Source organism: Acyrthosiphon pisum, chromosome X (assembly GCF_005508785.2).
Source record: "Acyrthosiphon pisum isolate AL4f chromosome X, pea_aphid_22Mar2018_4r6ur, whole genome shotgun sequence".
NCBI classification, from domain to species: Eukaryota; Metazoa; Arthropoda; class Insecta; order Hemiptera; family Aphididae; genus Acyrthosiphon; species Acyrthosiphon pisum.
In genome coordinates this window covers 114,491,660-114,511,433 of record NC_042493.1, presented here as the reverse complement: position 1 = coordinate 114,511,433, position 19,774 = coordinate 114,491,660, and the positions used below count along the sequence as shown (strand labels likewise).

At 32.8% G+C, this 19,774-nt stretch overlaps 2 protein-coding genes across 2 annotated transcripts; both read right to left on the bottom strand.

Moving 5' to 3' along the window:
* Positions 1-6,073: 6,073 nt before the first annotated feature.
* LOC100575135 lies at positions 6,074-8,185 on the bottom strand. The gene is made up of 4 exons (XM_003244082.4): positions 7,984-8,185; positions 7,616-7,732; positions 7,371-7,556; positions 6,074-6,238 (listed from the first exon to the last, which is right to left on the bottom strand). Exons 1-4 carry the CDS (start codon positions 8,050-8,052, stop codon positions 6,128-6,130), a joined length of 483 nt encoding a protein of 160 aa, XP_003244130.1. The 5' UTR covers positions 8,053-8,185; the 3' UTR covers positions 6,074-6,127.
* Positions 8,186-11,465: 3,280 nt separating this feature from the next.
* On the bottom strand, positions 11,466-18,430 carry LOC100575053. The gene is made up of 3 exons (XM_003244081.4): positions 18,062-18,430; positions 17,260-17,357; positions 11,466-14,823 (listed from the first exon to the last, which is right to left on the bottom strand). Exon 3 carries the CDS (start codon positions 14,768-14,770, stop codon positions 12,404-12,406), a length of 2,367 nt encoding a protein of 788 aa, XP_003244129.1. The 5' UTR covers positions 14,771-14,823; positions 17,260-17,357; positions 18,062-18,430; the 3' UTR covers positions 11,466-12,403.
* Between the last annotated feature and the right edge of the window lie 1,344 nt (positions 18,431-19,774).

The following is a 19,774-nucleotide window of genomic DNA, read 5'->3' as shown; positions in this document are numbered from 1 at the left end:
TAAATTCAATAATAGAATGTATTAATTTAATCAAATCACTGTGTATGAAAAACGATTCTGATCGAAGACGGTCTGTCATCTTATAATAATACTAGGTTGATTTTATATTATTGTAAGGAAATTATATACTTTTACGATTAGGCGTATTAGTTCTACAATAAAGTAACTACTTAAATTAATTGTTGACAAAAAGATTGCATTTGAAAATTTCATTGGGTGTATAAAATATAATAATATACTCAAAAGCTTGAAGTACCCACAAATAGTATTTTTAAATTACAACAAACTACCTAGGTAACTAAAATTGTTAGGTATTCTTAGGGTTTAGTATGTACCTAGTTTTGTTCAAATTTGAACTTAAAATCACTATAAAAAGAAACTGTGTAATGTGTTAAGTGATTTTTTTGGTACAGAATGAACTACTTGCGTGGAACCTAGTTTCTCAGCAATAAAAATTGAATATTTTATAATTTTTAACTACAAAGCGAATTTCAATTTTATACATTTTGTCAATATAGCAACTTTAAATTCTTATAAAAAAAAATCTTGTCCATGTATTTTATTATTTTTAAACTGATATAGTATGTGTTTAAATTAATATTTAAAAACTTATGACCAATGGAAATTAACATTTATTCCAATATATCAATTTTTTTTTTAAATATTTATTAAATATTGAATAAATTTATATGTGCTGTGTGATATCTATAGTCATAATGTTTCAATCGTCGTAAGTCCATAAATCGTAATCGACAGTATTTGCCGTACTTGGGTATTCTTATAAGGGTCACTTCCCTTATAGGCCTTAATCTAGGCTTGCTAAAAATGCAAAATTACATTAGTATATTCTGAATCAAGGGAGTATGAAACAAATTTTTAACTAAGATGTCATTTTATAGGATCAATGTAAAGAAATGTAAAAATTATCAACATTCTATCTTTATACCTATATTATTATGCTCGTACATTTATTATTACGTAATTAGGATTATATAATTTTATCCTAATTGTATATTGAGTTAAATTGAAAAACTATGAAATTATTAGCCAATGACATAGTAATAGGTAATTAAATCTCGTAAGTTATAATAATTATTAATTATAGTATCTAGGTGCATATAACGTATTATATATCATATTTAATTATTGTACATTTATTATATAAGTAGAATTATTATTTCATTATAATTGTAAAAATCTTAAGATTACCTACTATCAGCGGCGTGTTTTCAGGGAGGTCTAAAAATAAGTAAGTTTATAATATTATAAAAATATTATATTATATAGTTAAATTTGTACATTACTTTCGAAAAATACATAAAACTTATTAAAAATTTGGAAATAAAAACTCAAAACTCAAAAATACATGAAAAAGCCAGAAGTCCCAAACTTACATATGAATTATGAAAGTTATGAACGAATAATAATTTATTACTCCACATTATTCCATTCTGGGGCGATACGAAACCCGGGACACCGTATCACCTCGGAAAATAAGACGCTGCCAACTTCTATCACAAGCATTGTATATTAATTAGTCATATTAAATGTTTTTGATGCTAGGTACTTAAATAAACAAAATAATTAATAAGTAGGTTAGGTACTGGTAACTTAATTAGTAATTACTAGAGACCGGATTTATATGCACAAAAAGACCTCAAAATATGCTTCTACAAATGCTCTAATATGCTACAAAATATGCATTTATTTTTAAATATGCACTTAAAATTGAATCGAAACATTTTATTTAAAATTATGTAAAAAAACAAGTATTAATTAATTAAGTAATAAAAGAGGTATAGCTATAAGGGTATATTCTTATAAAACATAATTTTATCTGAACTCAACTCGAGTTTGCGTTTTAGAATTTCTAAAATGATAAGTCAATTGATTTAAGTTATTGATTTATATTTGAAATAAAATATAATTAACATATATAAATAAATACAATCATAAAAGAAAAATATTTTACAATAGGTTATCCCTACATTTGTACAAGATTACAAGTGATTTAAATAATAGGTACCTACTTATGTTATTCTTCTTAAGCATACGGCCATGCTTAGCATACTTGGAGAATTTGCCACTGAAAACTATTTTATTTCTACTGCCTTGACTACTTGACTATTTTAAAACTTATTGATCTACACTCAAAATATATTCTAAACGCAGTTTAATATTACAGTGAATCCTCTAAATAACAGACGCGTTGGGTCGCTGACATTTTCTCTACTGTTCAGAGGACTTTATAGAAGAAGGTTTAGTGTTTGAAAAAAAACCATACACTATTTATTAGAGCTATAGGTGTGATAGTGTAGGTTTCAAAATGTATATTTAAAATTTTGATTTATATACAAACTATAATTATTTTACATATTTAGTTATATTTTAGTTAATATTTTCTTATTTTTTAAGTAATATTTAAACGTTTTGCAGGCACAATCATATTGGTTGAAGCAATGAAGAACATAATATTCAATCGATCAAAAGGCTTTATAAGAATACAGAGTGCAGCAAAACAGATAGTGTAATTTCGAGGCCTAAACAAATACGTCGCAACTTACAGAAATGAGCTTAAGTTAAGGCGGTTCCAGTTGGAATTTTCTGTTTTTGTCTAACACACACGCAACATAGGATTATAGACGTGTTCTATTGACAACAGGCCAATTAATCTAGTGAAGCGATTAGAATTCTGAAAACAAATTTGAATTTAGCTTAAAGTCTACAATAGAATTAACTTTATTTGATAATGTAATATTCTCGTAGGTTGGAGCGGTCAGAGTGATATTCTGATAGCCGTTGACTACGAGTATATTATGATTTTGCAGGAAGCAAGACCACTTGTGTTGATGATGAAGATGTTGACAGGGTAGTTTATAAATAAATGTAGACAGATGGAAAGATACTTTGTAGTTTATTAAAATGTTCTTCGGTAATTTTGTCTAAGTCCAAATGACAAGTTCTTTACACAGAGTGACGTGAAAGTGCTTGTTGTGCTCTGGAGTAGACACGTCTGAATACAGGCTGTTTCAGGCTCCCTTTTATATTCGGGTCCCTGCTCCCCCTGCCTATCGATACGCTATCTCTTCTCTAACGGATGTGGTCCGTATGACCATCAACTCAGCCCACGCACTTGCGATATTCCTAATCTGACAGCTAATTTATTATCTGTGTTGTCGTGCAGAGAGTCATCTCTTTTGCGAATTTACTAAATTCTTATCAGTTACCACATCCTGGTCTATAGTTGCGTACATATACATATATACGTATATCTACTCGTGACTTTGGCAATCCCCATATCCTGTCAACTGATACGTGTTTTGTGTTTTAATATGGATCGCGATTAAGCACTCGGTTATTTTGACTACATGATTAACCCTTTAACCTTCTATTGTATTTGCAATTTGACTATTGCCAAATTGTTTAAGGAGGTCGTTTACCTACTTGCTTATTCCTAATTTTAACTATTCATATATAATGATATTTATGTGTTGTGAGTAAACGGGTACTATCGTTACAATAACTAGTAGTATACTACACGAGTACTAAAAATATTCGTTTCATGCTCCCTTGATTAAGAATTTTTATTTTATTTTGCATTATTTTTTTGTTATTTAACGTCAGTTTTTTATATTGTTAGTTGTTAGTTTGTTACATCATTGTTTGATATTATAAGACAAGGACATTTTTTATAATTTTTGTACAAAGAGGGCATTTTTCTGAAATTTTAGATTTATTGGTTTTTGTCAAAAAATATATTTTTTTTTACTGTAAATTTAATTTAAAATTAAATGTTCACTACTGTCTATTAATTTTACAATTAGATAGTGTTATAAATTACTCAGACTCCTATTGTCATTAAAAATAATAATTATTTTAAATCAAATTTGTTTCACTTATTTAAGTACAATTATTCAGTAATTTTTTAAGTAAATTTTTTGGAGTTTTTATGGCATTTTGTGTGTGTTTTGGGTCATTAACAATCTAGGTGTCTCTATAGTGATCACTTACAGTATACTGTACTGCTATTGTAGTGATCACTTACAATAGAAGTTGAAATTAAAAATACATAGGCACAATTTTTTTTAATTATCATTTAAAATTCGAATTTTGACAAGATTTATCATATTTAAAATTTAACAATTATTGTGTAGTTAAAAATTTATAAAATGTTCCACTTTTATATCTAAGGATTGAAAATTTAAAACAAGGTTCCACGTAAATAGGTTATCTATAAATTACTTTATTCACAATAATATCAAATATTTACAGTAATATCATAGGCTGACTGACTGTCTTTGCTCAGAATCGTTTTTCTTATACAATGATATTATATCATTGAATTCAAATTTGAAACCCATACATTACAGTAACCCACTTCTAACCTACTATACAGCAGAGGAAAACCGACTTGCATTTTTTGCATAATAGTTTATGTATTATTAATTTATTGTTAGGTAACTTACCATAAAAATATTTTTTTTATGCCTTGAGGTACCTACAGCATGATCTACTATTAGGGACTAGGTACTATTAGCTTACAAAAAAAAAAAAAATTAGCTCCATATAAATAAATAGAATGGTTTTTTTAGATTGAGTTCAAAAACACTTTTTTTAAATTTTGGTTTAAATTTATTTTATTTTTCAACAGTGCAGCGACTTGGGCGAGGAGGGCGAGGAAATGGAAAGGTATATACAATCTGAAAACAAATTAAACATACTTCTTATTAGAGGCCGGATTTATATGCGCAAAAATACCTCAAAATATGCTTCTAAAAATGCTTTAATATGCTACAATAGTTATCTAATGCCACGGGAAAAAACCACCGAAAAATTACGAAAAACCGCTAAAAATGGTATCTAATTTCTCACTCATTGTTTATCACCATAGAAACGAATAAAAATTGTGACAAATTTAAGTTTATATTTTTAGATAGGTATAATTTCTGATATATTTTTTGTCCATCGCACACATTTTAACATGAATTAGCATACCTTAGCTTATTCTTGCCAACCCATGAATATGGGTATGAATAAACACATTTAGAAAAAAAGCGGGTAAGTTGTGGGTAACGCCAGAGGAGCGTAGACCGTTTGGAGCTTTTTGCAAATAAGGTTTATAAGTTAACTAATTATATATTGTATAGTAATGTACATAATTATTATTCATCTATTCAATATTGATATGGGTAGATAATATTATATTATAGTAATCTACAGTAGACAAATAATAATTAAAATAACACGTCATAATATAATGTTATAATTAGGTTTGAATTGGTTTATAAGTAAATTAATTTATATATTGTATACTAATACACTTTTTATCAACATACGCACAAAGTACCACATGAAAGTATATTACGCAAGACACAACACATCACATAGCACACTGAAGTGTTATTATACTTATTAGTTATTATTTAGGTATACAACTTGCACAGAATGACTGAATCGTCTGAATCGTAATCTTATTTTCAATAATAGTGATTAATAATGATTAGTAGGGCCGTTCTTAGAATTTTCGAGGCCCTGGGCTAGGTAAAACCCAATTTTACCACTTTTTTCAAACGCGAGGCCTCTAAATTTGAGCAAAAATTGTGAGGCCCAGGGCCTGACCCCTCGCCTAAAAGATGGCCCTATTGATTAGCAACGATATCATCCGTATCTAGGTTTTTACCTCAACAGGTAAATAATTACACTCGCCCAAACGGACAAACTGATCAAATTAGTGGTTACTTTTCCCGGGCATTTAATATTTGTGTTTTAGTTTTTGTATAAATTTTAAGTTGAAATGTTTTGTGTAGAATGTAATACCTATACCTAGTATATAGATAAATGAAAACATTGTCTATATTTGCTCCCTATAACTTTTGTAACATGAAAATAGCAATATTATTGTATTTGCAATTTACAATTAACAATTATACATCGTTTAAAACTAACTACTACCTATCTTTTATATTTTAAAGTAAACGTTTCAACTCAAAATGTATCCAAATTTAATATACACCGAAAAAAAATGGAGTGACAGCACAGTATGTACCTATACAACCATAGAATATTACATAGATTAAATTCATATAGCATATTTAATAATAAAACATTATATTATATACCGTCTATATTACAGAATAGGTATGGGATTTTGTGAATTAGAAATATTCGTCTCTGATGTCTTTTTCGTGTCGTCACTCCAATGCATTTGTAGGTCACTCGTCAGACTCTGATTTTTCCACTAAACACATTCATATATTATTATTAAATTAAAGTTCAAACACATTTTTTTTTCAAACATTTGCTAAAAATGCAAGAACTACTAGGTATCTATATAATATACCTACATCATTAGCTTGCTATTGTTGATTATTATATCCGTAGTCGCGGGGTGAATTTAAAAACAAGATTTAGTTATCCTTGGGACCACGTACTTGAATTGGTAAAATGTAATGAATAAGACGTAATAAATTGTAGGTACCAATAATTTGTATTGAATTAATGAGTTCATTGACTCAACTTTAGTGAAAAACAATTTAGACAGTAAGAATATAATTTTATATAGAGATAGAAAATAACCAAGTCTAGGCTTTAACGAGTTAAAAGTTAAAATTAAGTTAAAACATTTAGTTAATTAACTCGTTACTTTCTTCTTCAAATTAACTTTTAACTTCATAAGTAACTTTTTTTTCAATTTAAACGTGTTAACTTCAAGTTAATTTTATTTCAAAATTATCGAAATTAAGTTAATTTTCGTCCCAAGAATATTTGAATGGGTTTTTACTTTGGTGTATCATTTTAAATTTCCCCAGTAATTTTCTTGAACGTAAAGAAAAACTAATAAACTATATTATATGTGCCTGCAATTTTTTATTTTTGCAAATTAGCAAATTTTAACTTTACATTAAGTTAAGTTACTTTTTTTTCGAAGTTACTTCTTAACTTAACGAGTTAACGAAAAATTACGAGTAACTTTTAACTGAGTTAAAAAAAAATCGTTAACTTGCCCAGCATTGAAAATAACGATACGCGACTCTCTCTCTGCCCTCCAATTTTAAAACACTGATAATTGGTATAGGTAGTCTAAAGAAGTAGGTAGGCACTAGGCACTATATTTATCATAGTACCTATTCACAAGAAAATTTAACCTACATTACCAATTCAACCGGGTTTCGATTAGGTATCGTAACTGCATGCAAGTGCATATATGCATTATACACTTAAATCCTTAGTTCTACCGGGAAAAATATTTTTATTTTTTTTTTTATGATTTTTCCTAAAATTATTGAATGGAACTATATAACATATAATTTTTTTAGCGAAAAAAAAAATGTCATGCAGTGTAGGGTACCTACAATACTACAATGTTATACCTCTGAAAAAATTTCGTCAGCCATTTTTGACGCTTCGATGAACTTGGTATCATATATTTTTTCGTCTTCCTCCTTGTAGAAGACGTATCCGTGACGCATCAGTCCATTTATGCCAACTGAAGGAACCGGTAAATTTGATAAATTCTCCTTATGAAGGACAGCTATTTCGGGGGACTCGTGACTTGGCTAAACATAAAATCATTATTTGGTAAATCGCACTTAACACTTACCACCGATCAGCTCACGTAGGGCAATGAAATATCATTTACGTCGTGTAGCAATTCAACCAGTTCTTCATCACGATGACGAGGTTTATATTTATTTAAAAAATGTCTATCATCATTCAACCTAAATTGCCCGTTCTGTATAAATACACGTGCATAAATTAACATAGCTGACGTAGGTACAAAATATTATAATAATATATTTTTATAAAATACATATTATTTTACTGGTTATTGAAAAATTAATATTTTATGTGATTTTGTATTATTCATAATTATAAAATTGTCAATTGTTAGATTATGTGTGAGGTTCCGTGGAAAGCGAGCACCTACCTCTTCAGTAGTGCTCCCAAGCGCAAGGATATGAGCTAAGAAATATTATTACTTACTATTAGCCGGACTAATAAAGCCAATTGACAGACCATTACTAAAAATATTTGCATAATAAAACTAAACATCACGAACTATAATCAATTAACAAGTACATGACATAATAAAATGTAATACAGTAAAATATATTGTATTCAAAATTAAAGGGGAAAAATACAAGTGGGTTGTCATGGCGTTTGGCTGACATGTCTTTAAACTTTATGGCAATATGTAATAATGAATGGCCAAAAGTATATTTTAATGAATTTTTTTTCAAAACATTTTCTACTTATAAATTTTATTTTATTTCCAAGTAAACAACACTATATATCTTCGTTTTTTCCGTCCGTTAGTTACGAATTTATACGATTGTTGATATTATATTCGGGCCCGGATTGAGACCTAAAGTGCTTGTAGGCTGTAAAAAGTTTTGTATACTATCCTCATCTATAGCCCTTTGCTATAGTTTGTTAATATTTAAATATATATTGTATACTTACATTTTGTTTTCATTTTTCAATTAGTTACCCCTTAAGGGTAATGAATTCATTACCCAACTTATTTTATAATAAAATAATATTTTGGATTTATTGACCTTATAACCATTACTATTATGTACATAATAATTATATATGTGTACGAACAAGTGAAAAAAAGGTGGGTTAGTGGATGTCCCTCTGCTGTCCAGTATGTTACAAGTGGGTCACTGTAATGGATGGTGTTAAATGTGAACTCAATGATATAATATCATTGTACAAGAAAAATGATTCAGAGCGAAAACGGTCCTATGATATTACCAAGTATATTTGATGATATTATTGTGAATAAAATAATTTATATATAACCTATTTTTCGTGGAACCTTGTTTTAAATTTTCAATCCTTAGCTACAAAAATTAAAATTTTCGTCATTTTTACGTATATTTTAATATTTAAATTTTAGATGCTTACCTATAAATAAAAATTGTGCATAGATTTTTAATTTTATTCATCTGCTTTTGAAACAATAAATTAGGATGCTTCTATTTTATTTCAAGCTTTTTTACCCAACAAATAAAATTGTGTTGATATTTATAGAAGAAAGAACTAAAAAAAAAAAATGGAAAATGAATATGTCAGTAAACAGCTCAAAGTAAGTCAAAATATTTGGGAAATTTTATGGCGTATAGAAAATGCTAATATAAACATTCATTTAAAATTTCATGTACCTACGGTTATTTGTTTTAGAGTTGCACCAAAAATCAAAATTGATTTTCTCGAAAACCGATTTTGCATAAAAATTCCCGTTATTCCTTAATTTTTCTTTTGTTTTTCACAGCGCTTTTGAAAACTACTGGGACATTTTTACTTTCGTCAAAGCACGATCCAGCATAAAACGATTGGGCATGGACTATTTTATGCGATGTTGCCACATTCACGTGGCCGACATTTTGTAATTTATTATTTTCACGTATTATTACACAAATTATTATTATGATAATAATAGTGATGAGCTGAGCCAATTTTATCGACAATGTTATTAATTAATGAATTATTTCCATAGCAATATATTTCCGACATTTTAAATATTTCAATTTGAGGGAAAATATAAGATAATAAATTAAGATAAAATTCCAAAATGTACGATCACCCATACTCTATAGTATTCTTGACTTATACAGCATGCGGTATTATTTTATACCATTCTATTTTGATTTTATTATTTCCATAACTATTATTATTACTATTATCAAACAGATTTATGAAATGTGATTATTTTATTGACTATGAAATCATATTATTTTTTTGATATGTTATAATTTGAATTATTATAATTATTTGAATAAATATTTTTGTATAATATAGCTTAAAATGGAAAGTGGCAACGTTGCTGAATCTTTTATGCTGAATCATGTAGGTTTTGTATTCCGATTTTCTTTGATACACCAACAATTTGGCTCAATTGTGTCGCAAAAAGATGTTTTATACTCAATAGTGTCTCAGCCTTTACTTTTGACCCCCCAAAGTACCAACTAGATTTACTTTCCTATCAGAAAAGATACCGTTGAAGAAAATCTAAGCATTTTTACTGTCCAAAAGGGTGATGACAGACGAAAAATTAATAAATAAAAACAAAAAACACACATCATTGTAAAATTAATACATTCATCGCTCCGCTCAGAATCTAAAATTACTACTATATAGTGAAGACTACCGGTCTAATTCAATTTGATTTTTTTTGAAATCTCACATGCAACGTAATTTATAAAAACGGTTGTATAAAAAATAACATAGATATAATAAATGATAAATTTTAATTGAGTTTTAATTGTGTTTTTAGATTCTGAGCGTAGTGTATTAACGGATTGTATTTACAGTGAGGTGTATTTTTTCTGTCTGTCATTACGCATTAACAATATTAAAGTGGTAAAAAAGGTCCGACATCAGCATTTTATCTGATAAAAAAAGTGAAATTAGTTGATACTAATTATGAGAGGTTAAAAATGAAAATGTCCAGTAGCTTACGAAAGCGGTGGGAAAAAAAACAAAAAATAGTCATTTTTACGCAAAACCAATTTTTGAAAATTCGATTGTATTAATTTGATAGACCTCAATAACTTATAACCATCTGCACTTGAAAATTTCACCAAATATTTGCATTATTAGCATTTCTACATTGCAAATTTTCAAACTATTTTGACGGATTTTGAGCTACCTACATACTTATTATAGCTATGAATATTTTTTTAATTTGTAAATTATTTTTCTGTTAGAAAATCATAAAAGTTTTTCTTTTCATTGCATGTAGTTACATGAGAAATTTTAATAGTAAATAGGTATGTATCAAATAGTCAGCACGTACAAAACGTCTCAATATACGCATTGTTTTTTTTCTGAGCGGATTTTTTACATGAAGTCAAGTCATAAGACAAACTATTGTTAGCATTATTAGCATAGGCGTGCGCAGACATTTGTGGCAGGGTGGGCCATGTCAATAAAGATTAAGAAACCCGAACTCTGATGGAAGAAACAATTAAAATGTCCCATACTTTAATTTACCTACTCATAATCACCCAGTGTTTAAGGCATAAATCATTTATATGATAAAAAACAGATAAATATTTTTTAAAAATTAAATAAGAAATATTTCAACTGTTGACACAGTTTTAAATTTTAAACAAATGCAATTTCGCAATTTGTAATGATAATATGTTATCAATTTTATTTTTAAAGACATTTAATTTATTATTATTTATTATCATTGAGTATCAATGTTATTTTTTACCTACCTATTTAATGTTTTATGATTTAAAAAATCAAAAATCGTGATGTTTAGATCATGAATTATTATGTATACAAATTTCAGTAGGTACGTCTTGCTGTGGGCACGCTTATGATTATTAGTTTCCTTTGTTTAATAGTGTGCTCTACCTTATAGCGAATGAAGAAAATTGGCGTATTATGTATAAAATATCACATATCGTGTACACCTTTATTATTATGTAACTAGCTATCTTTTGTTGAATAGTGTGCTCTGCTTTATAGCGAGCAGTGTCATTTTTTTTCAATGTTTTATTCAAATATTATTTAACCTATGTACTAGGTATGTATTTTGTACTGTTGGTGAAATTATTGTAATAGGAAGTACACTGGCCGTTCCACACCACATCTGTGAGTACCAAAATTATTATATTTTATTGAATTCCGAGTATGTATATTGTAATAATTAAGCTATATTATATTATTTTATAAAATTGTAAAACTGTTGTACATCAGCCCATACTAGTATAGTCATAATCTGTTGTACACCCGGGCATATTAATTATTATTTTGTTGTTATTTGCAAATCTGTTGTAAATCAGTACACTTTATTATTATATAAAATCAATATATCTATATTAAACTGTAATAAAAACAAAGAGGTTTAATAGCCAAGTCTTCTTATTATACATTGTTACTAGACATACATGCATTTACGAATAAGTAATTACGGGACGAATACTAAAATTTACACATAACATAGACAGCCGGGACCGTGTCTAATAATATCGCGGTTCACTCCCGCGGCCCCCACATTTTTCAATCGAGCTCCTGTCACATTCGTTATTGATTTGCAACGTTATTCCATTTCTCACGTCTAAATATTTATATAAACTTCTCAATTTACGACATAATTGTAAATATAAAATGGTAATTTAACTCTATGTTTTTGGGTCTCGGTGTCTGCATTGCTATAAAATAAAAAAATTATACTCTAATAAATATTTTAAAACTATACATTTTTTACACTTCTGCCTCAGATGTGGTAGCACCAAATTATAATATATAATATTATACTCATTGTGCGTTCTGATGACGTTAGGTACCCGATATAAATGGTAAAAAAAAACACACACATATAATACACGAACCACTTGTTGAAGAACATAAAATCGAGCAATGAGCCTAATATATATAATAATCAAATGAGAAAACTTGAGTTCTGCAGGAAGTAATTCAAACACGCGGAGTCTCCTTCTTCCGACGCACTCATCGCGTTGGTGTACGTCGTATTGTCCCACGGACACCCATTTTCGTGGGCATACTTGAGACACTCGAGGTTGCCACTTTCCGCGGCGTCGGCGCACGTGACCTCGTTCCAGGGACATCCCTGCTCGTGCGCGTACCGCAGGCAATCGATGTGGCCGCTCTTCGCCGCGTCGGAGCACGTGAACGAGTCCCACGGGCACCCCTGCTCGTGCGCGTATACCAGGCAATCCAGATGCCCGCTCAACGCGGCCGACCTGGTCGTTTCGACGTCCCAGGGACACCCGTTTCTGTGCAGAAACACGAGGCAGTCCAGCATGCCGTTCTCCGCGGCCTCGGAGCACACCGTTTCGTCCCACGGACATCCGTTTTCTCGCGCGTATTCGAGTATCCTCAGGTGGCCGTTACCCGCCGCCATGCTGTATGTCTGCTCGTCCCACAAACACCCGTTACTGTGCGCGTAGATCAGGCAGTCCAGGTGGCCCTCCTGCGCCGCGGCCGCGCACGTCGTTTCTGTCCACTCGCACCCGTTTTCCCACGCGTATATCAGGCAGTCCATATGTCCGCCAGCCGCGGCCGACGCGGGCGTGTTTTCGTCCCACGGACAACCGTTACTGTGCAGGTACATGAGGCACTCCAGACTACCGTATATCGCTGCCTCGGAGCACGTTGTCTCGTCCCAAGGACATCCTTTTTCTCGCAAGAACTCGAGTACCCTGATGTGGCCACCGGCCGCCGCATAGCTGAACGTCAGCTCGTCCCACGGGCATTCGTTGTCGAACGCGTATACCAGGCAATCCATGTGCCCACGTCTCGCGGCCATCGTGCACGTAGACTCGTCCCACTCGCACCCGTTGTCCCACGCATACTCCAGGCAATCGAGATGTCCACCAGCCGCCGCCGATTCGGTAGTACGGTAGTCCCAAGGGCACCCGTTCATGTTCAGGAACACGAGGCAGTCCAGCTTGCCGTTCAACGCTGCCTCGGAGCACGCCATTTCATCCCACGGGCAGCCGTTCTGCCGCGCGTACAGCAGTATCCAGATTTGGCCACTTCCCGCCGCATTGGTACACGTCCACTCGTCCCACGGACACCCATTATTGTGTGCGTATACCAGACAGTCGATTTGGCCACCCTTCGCTGCCTCGGCGCACACCGATTCGTCCCACGGACAGTTGTTTTCTCGGGCGTACATGAGTGCCCGGAGATGGCCGCTTCCCGCCGCCATGCTGCACGTCGTCTTGTCCCACGGACATCCATTGTTATGTGCGTATGCCAGACAGTCAATGTGGCCACTGTTCGCTGCGGCCGCGCACGTCGCCTCATCCCAAGAACATCCTTGTTCGTGGGCGTATATCAGGCAATCCATGTGGCCTGCCTCCGCCGCCGCGGAGCAAGTCGATGCGGTCCACTCGCACCCGTTGTTCCGCGCGTATGCCAAACAGTCCAGGTGGCCACTAGCCGCAGCCGACCTGGGAGTCTCGTCGTCCCAAGGGCACTCGGTACTGTGCAGGTACGCAAGGCAATCCAGCCGGCCGTACTGGGCGGCCTTGGAGCACGCGGTTTTGTCTCGTGGACAGCCGTTGTCGTACATGTACTCGAGTACCCCGACGTAGCCACTGCCCGCCGCCAAGCTGCACGTCTCTTCGTCCCACGGACATTCGTTAATGTGGGCGTACGCAAGGCACCTGATGTGGCCATGCTCTGCTGCCGCGTTGCAAGTCGTTCCGTCCCATGGACACCCGTTGTCTCGCGCGTACTCCAGTACCTCGAGGTGTCCGCCGCCCGCCGCCTGGCTGCACGTCTGTTCGTCCCATAAACACCCGTTGCTGCGTGCGTATACGATGCACTCCAGGTGTCCCGTTTTGGCCGCGTTCATGCACGTCGTCGCGTCCCAGGGGCAGTCCATCTCGTGCGCGTAAACCAAGCACTCCAGGTGTCCCTCGTGGGCCGCATTGTTGCAGGTCGTCACGTCCCAGGGGCAGCCCAACTCGTGGGCGAACCTCAGGCAATTGATGTGCCCGTAATACGCGGCCACTGCACAGATGTCGCTGAACCGTTCCATGCGTTCGTTGTCGGCCTGCACCACCTTGGCGAACACGGACGTCCTGTCGCCAAGCGGGTCGAAATCGCCGCTCTCCGCGTTTAGATCAACGATTTCGAACAGCGACACGCAACATTCGCGCAAGTCCAAGTTTGGCACCTCCATCCCGTCGTACTTTTTCCGTTGGGGTTCGTTACTGGCGCGGTACGCCGTCATGGCCAGGCTGAACACGGCGTACGGTCTGTTGTCGTTAGCCATGATCGCGACCGTTTGGCACAACTAATTCACGACCAGAAGACGGTTTGGGCGTCCTGTAAACAAATAATACGCAATACATGTTATAGAACTAAAATCAACTTCAATAAAAAAAATTATATGATTGAACCACGTTAACCGAAAAAAAAATAGTCAACCGTTAAGTTACGCTATTTTAAATTATTAAATTTGATTATTCAACAAATACCTATTATAGTATAATACTAGAATGACACAATGTTCCCTCCGAGATCGTTTTTCATATAAAATGGTTTATCATTGAATTCAAATATAACGCATACATTAAGGGTTATGAGTATGAAATCTTTCACGTGAGAATTTCAATTTGAAATATTTCAAACTTGAAACTTTCACCCTTCTTGAAATATTGAAAAATATTTTTTTTTTAATTACTTTTTAAACTTTTTTTTTTAGTCATGTTTCATAAAATCGTCACTAGATTGTCATACTGATTTCATACCTGATTAGTTATTACCAATAATTAATTCCGGATCATGATATAAAGAGGATATTATATATAAGATAGTTAATTATTATGTACTATACGTATTACGTAAGAAATATTTTTCATTAAAACCTGACTAAGCAGAGGTGTTTGCTATACTTTCTATTTGTAATTTATGTAAGTAGGTAAAAATAATTTAAAATTAAAATTAAAAATTAATTATTTAAAAAATATTTTTATTTTATTGTTTTAATGTTTATGGGAACTTGGCTCTGAATGATTTTAACAATTTCAATATAAATAAATAATGGTTTTGTTGGATTCAATTATTCGATTGAATTTTTAATAAAAGTGATAGAAACTAATTTTTCTTTATACACATTTTTAAATTTAAAATATCTATATAATTGTAATGGGCATCTCGCATCTGTAGCTCAATTAAATTACATTAAGCAAATGATTCGATACAATTCTCAATTATAGGGATTTATAGGTCTTCTAATCATAGTGTAGATTCATTTTTAACTGGTTTAGACAGCTATTTATAGAGCAAATATCGAGCATTAATCAACTTGGTGATAGGTTAAAATATATTCTTTAATGTCTATGGTGTTTGCCCCCATCACGTCATTCTTGAACACACTACACTCTCAGACACTATAATAGCATATTATCTATTAAAAGCAAAGTATTTCTTGTCGCGTACTTGACTACCATAATAAATTTAAGTAAGTGTCCTATTACAAGTTAATACTTATTTCTAGTCACGTAACAATAATGACTTACAAATAATAAGATATCAACAAAATATAATTGATATCCCAACAAAAACACTCCTCCAAATTACATGTAAAAAATGGCTCTAAATGTTGTGATATGATGTTCTGCTTTGAATATAGATATAATTTATGTTAAAACAGTCTACTAAATAATTGAACTTAGCTTGGTGACCTAAGTTAAAAATATAAAAATATTAATGAGTACCTACATAATAATATACCTAGTCTACAGTCATTGAAATAGATAGGTAGTGTATTACTAATATGTACTACTATGTAATATAACTGTATTACTGCATTGGCAGCAAACGACAACTACGAACAATATAATATAGGTATTGATAATTATAGGGACCGGATTTATATGCAAATGCATATATATAATGAATTAAGCTTTTTGAAATCTGATGAGGATTGTCCCCAATTTAGATCATTCTTATTAAAACAAAGCTAATTGTATTTTGCATATTTTGCATATTTAATAGTTTTATAGTGCATATTATTATTATTCATGGCACATATATTTATTTTTCGTCATATTTTTGAGTTCACAGCCACATAATATCAATGAAATTACGACCGGTCTTTATTGCTAAAGATGAGATGAAATACTCATATATGCGACATAAATATATATAAATTTGTTTGCATTGAACAACTTCTGAACCGAACACTTTTTATACTTTTAAAACCTTTCTATACCTTTATTGTTTACATAATTTTAAATAAAATATTTTTGAATCAATTATAAGTACATATTTAAAAATAAATGCATATTACATCATTTTTAGAAGCATATTTTGAGGATTTTTGTGCATACAAATCCAGTCCCTATTGATAAACAAAAAAAAAAACCCTAAACGACTTAGGCTGCCAAAACAGCAAGCTAATAATTGATGACAATAATTCGTGAAATAAGATCAATCGACGCACTGCGAACCGAATAGGTATTATAAAAAAAAAAAAAAGAACTATATAAACATAAAAAATGTACTTGAACGTGAACAAATTATTAGAAGGAACAATTGAAGGAATTTTTATCGTGTCGGTAGTAAATTTCCTTATCACAGGAAGTGATACGGCGGAGTCGCGGTGTTATCGTTACGATTTTTCAACGATAAAAACCGTAGCAATGTTGTTCCTAGTTGTTTTTTATCCCACTCGTTAACAAATAATATGATATGTTTTGTAACCTATCCTAGTAACTACCTACTTGGTTGTTACAAGTACTGAAGTACAAGACTCACCGGATATAGATATAGTAATATTACGAGTATTGTCTATTTCGTCGAATTGGTCACGTTCAGTGCAATCCTCGTCACTGTTAATAAAAGCTTGCGTAAATCTAAATATTCAACAAAAATAAATAAAATACATTAATTAATCCTCAGCTGTTAGCAAAAATGTTCTGCTTAGAAAAGTGAAATGTGAGAAACGTACGATGTCGTACGGTATCCCTTTAGCTATATTGATTTATTAACTAATGGACAGTGCGCCTGTGCAGCTGCTGGCGTAAAGAGAGAAGACGTCAGCCGCCAAAGAAGACTTTTCACCCTAAATCATATTCTATGGGTGGAGCCCCATGCACATCTTTCCCGGGTTCACAATTTGACGCATGCGCATATATGTGATTTTATTGTCGAAAATTAATTCAACATACCGTACTACGTATAGAAAAACAAATCACTAATCGTAAAAATTTGTTGTTACCAAATTAAAAACTGTATGATATTTAATATAAATAGAATATAATGCGAAATTTTTAGTGATTTTTACGAGTTCTGTTAAGATTTAAACTTGAAAAGTTCAAAAGCATATAAAAATAAATATTGTTTATACATTTTTAGTAATTATAATTTGTTTTAAGAACAACTCGCGAGCAACGCCTTTTATTAAAAATTTTCAATCTTTTGACCATGCATTAAAATACGCATTTCGACTATCCTATTTCAACATTGACCGAGTTTGGTAGTAGCAAATCAACTTGGAGACAATTTTATTAGTAACTTCACTATCTAGTTGTTACAACTTTACAAGTACAAGACTTACCAGATTCAGTAATAGTTATAATACGAGTTCTGTCTTTTTTGGCAAATCGATCTCGTTCGGTGCAGTCCTCGTCACTGTTAATAAAAACTTCCGTAGATGTGAATATTCAACTAAAATAAATAAAATACAATAATTAATCTTCAGTGGTTAGCAAAATGTTCTGCTTAGAAAAGTGAAATGTGAGAAATGACGATGTCGTACGGTATCCCTTTAGCTGTATTGATTTATTAACTGATGGACAGTGTGCCTGTGCAGCTGCTCGCGTAGAGAGAGAAGACGTCAGCCGTCAAAGGAGACAGAGCTATGACTTTGCACCCTAAATCATATTCTATGGGTGGAACCCCATGCACATCTCTCCCGGGTTCACAATTTGACGCACGCGCACTAAGTCGCCGAGGGTGACTCGTGCCATCTGCGCAGGTCCGAGTGTAGTCGTCGCGGATTTACACATAAAAGATACGGAGGTTCTGGATGAGACACGGCAATCTATACATGCGCGAGTAGGGAGTCACCCCATATTCATACTTAAAAACCGCAGACGGAGTCTCTAGATGGAACGCGCCATCTTCGCATGCGTGAGCAGTGGCGTAGCCGGGAGGGTTTTGGGCGTTTAAAACACATAGTCCCGTCATCCACCAAGCCGGCCCTGGCAGAATATTGATTTAAAATGTGTAGTTACTAGTTAGTTAACTTATATAGTATAACTAGTTGATCCCGCGCACTTCGTTGCCAGAAAAAAATGACAACGCTTTCAAAAAATTGTGATTATTCAACTCTTTTTGGGTGTTACTCGCTGCGGAAAGTGCAACTCAGCCATCTTGCCGAATAACCAATGACAACTAATAATAGATAAATACTAATTTCTACTAATTTTCACTAATATCAATCATTTATAAACATAAATATCCATCGTAAATCTCAAAATCTCTGTATGAGCACCACCCCGGGAGGTTGTAAATCTAAACCATCCAAGGACCCACTCAAACGCACGCAAAAAATTTCATCAAAATCGGTGCAGCTAATAAGTTATTAGCATACATCCTCCTTATTAGTAATAACACACGGACCGAAGAAATATAATATAATATATTCACAAAGTTATCGATTTAGGATACATGTTTTTGTTTACCTACGTTTATTTCAACAGCCAACAGGTAATATCTGTTGCATTAAATGTTGTTCCACAAGAGCTGGACATTTTTTTTTTATGCACATAGTACCATGCACGCCACCTTCACTTTATTACGTCATTATTTCATTATATCGTTCGTTTAGAAATCCAACTGTTGAACTTTGTGTTAAATGGGTAATTTTATACATTTATACAACCCACGGTTAAAGTTTACAACTTCAGCCGTAGTGAATGTTATTCAGTTTACTAAAATGTACAATAGTATTTCATATGATAGTATATAAGAAACATTTCGTCAAAATTGCCTGTACTTCAGAGTTTTTGCTATGTACGGATTTTACGATGGTGCGTGATTTTTTTTAAATTAATTAATTTTTATTTGTCTGACATCGCCTATTGGCAGGGCCGGAGAGAGAGGGGGTTTAAGGGGTCGTCACGACCCCTCACTCATATAACCTAATATTTCAGTCGGCACATTCACATTGTCCAAAACCAAAAAAAAGGAAAAAATATAAAATACAAAAAAAATAATATAGGTAATTAAAAAAAAAATTATAATAAAAAATAAACCACAGTGGAAA

Bases quoted from the DNA above. Each gene is read 5' to 3' on its own strand.
- LOC100575053 (XM_003244081.4), bottom strand. From the start codon at position 14,770: ATGGCTAACGACAACAGACCGTACGCCGTGTTCAGCCTGGCCATGACG.
- LOC100575135 (XM_003244082.4), bottom strand. From the start codon at position 8,052: ATGTTTAGTTTTATTATGCAAATATTTTTAGTAATGGTCTGTCAATTG. The intron at 7,557-7,615 runs GTGAGCTGATCG...TTTTATGTTTAG, and splicing joins ATGATATTTCATTGCCCTAC to CCAAGTCACGAGTCCCCCGA. The intron at 6,239-7,370 runs GTATAACATTGT...GAATGTGTTTAG, and splicing joins CTGACGAAATTTTTTCAGAG to TGGAAAAATCAGAGTCTGAC.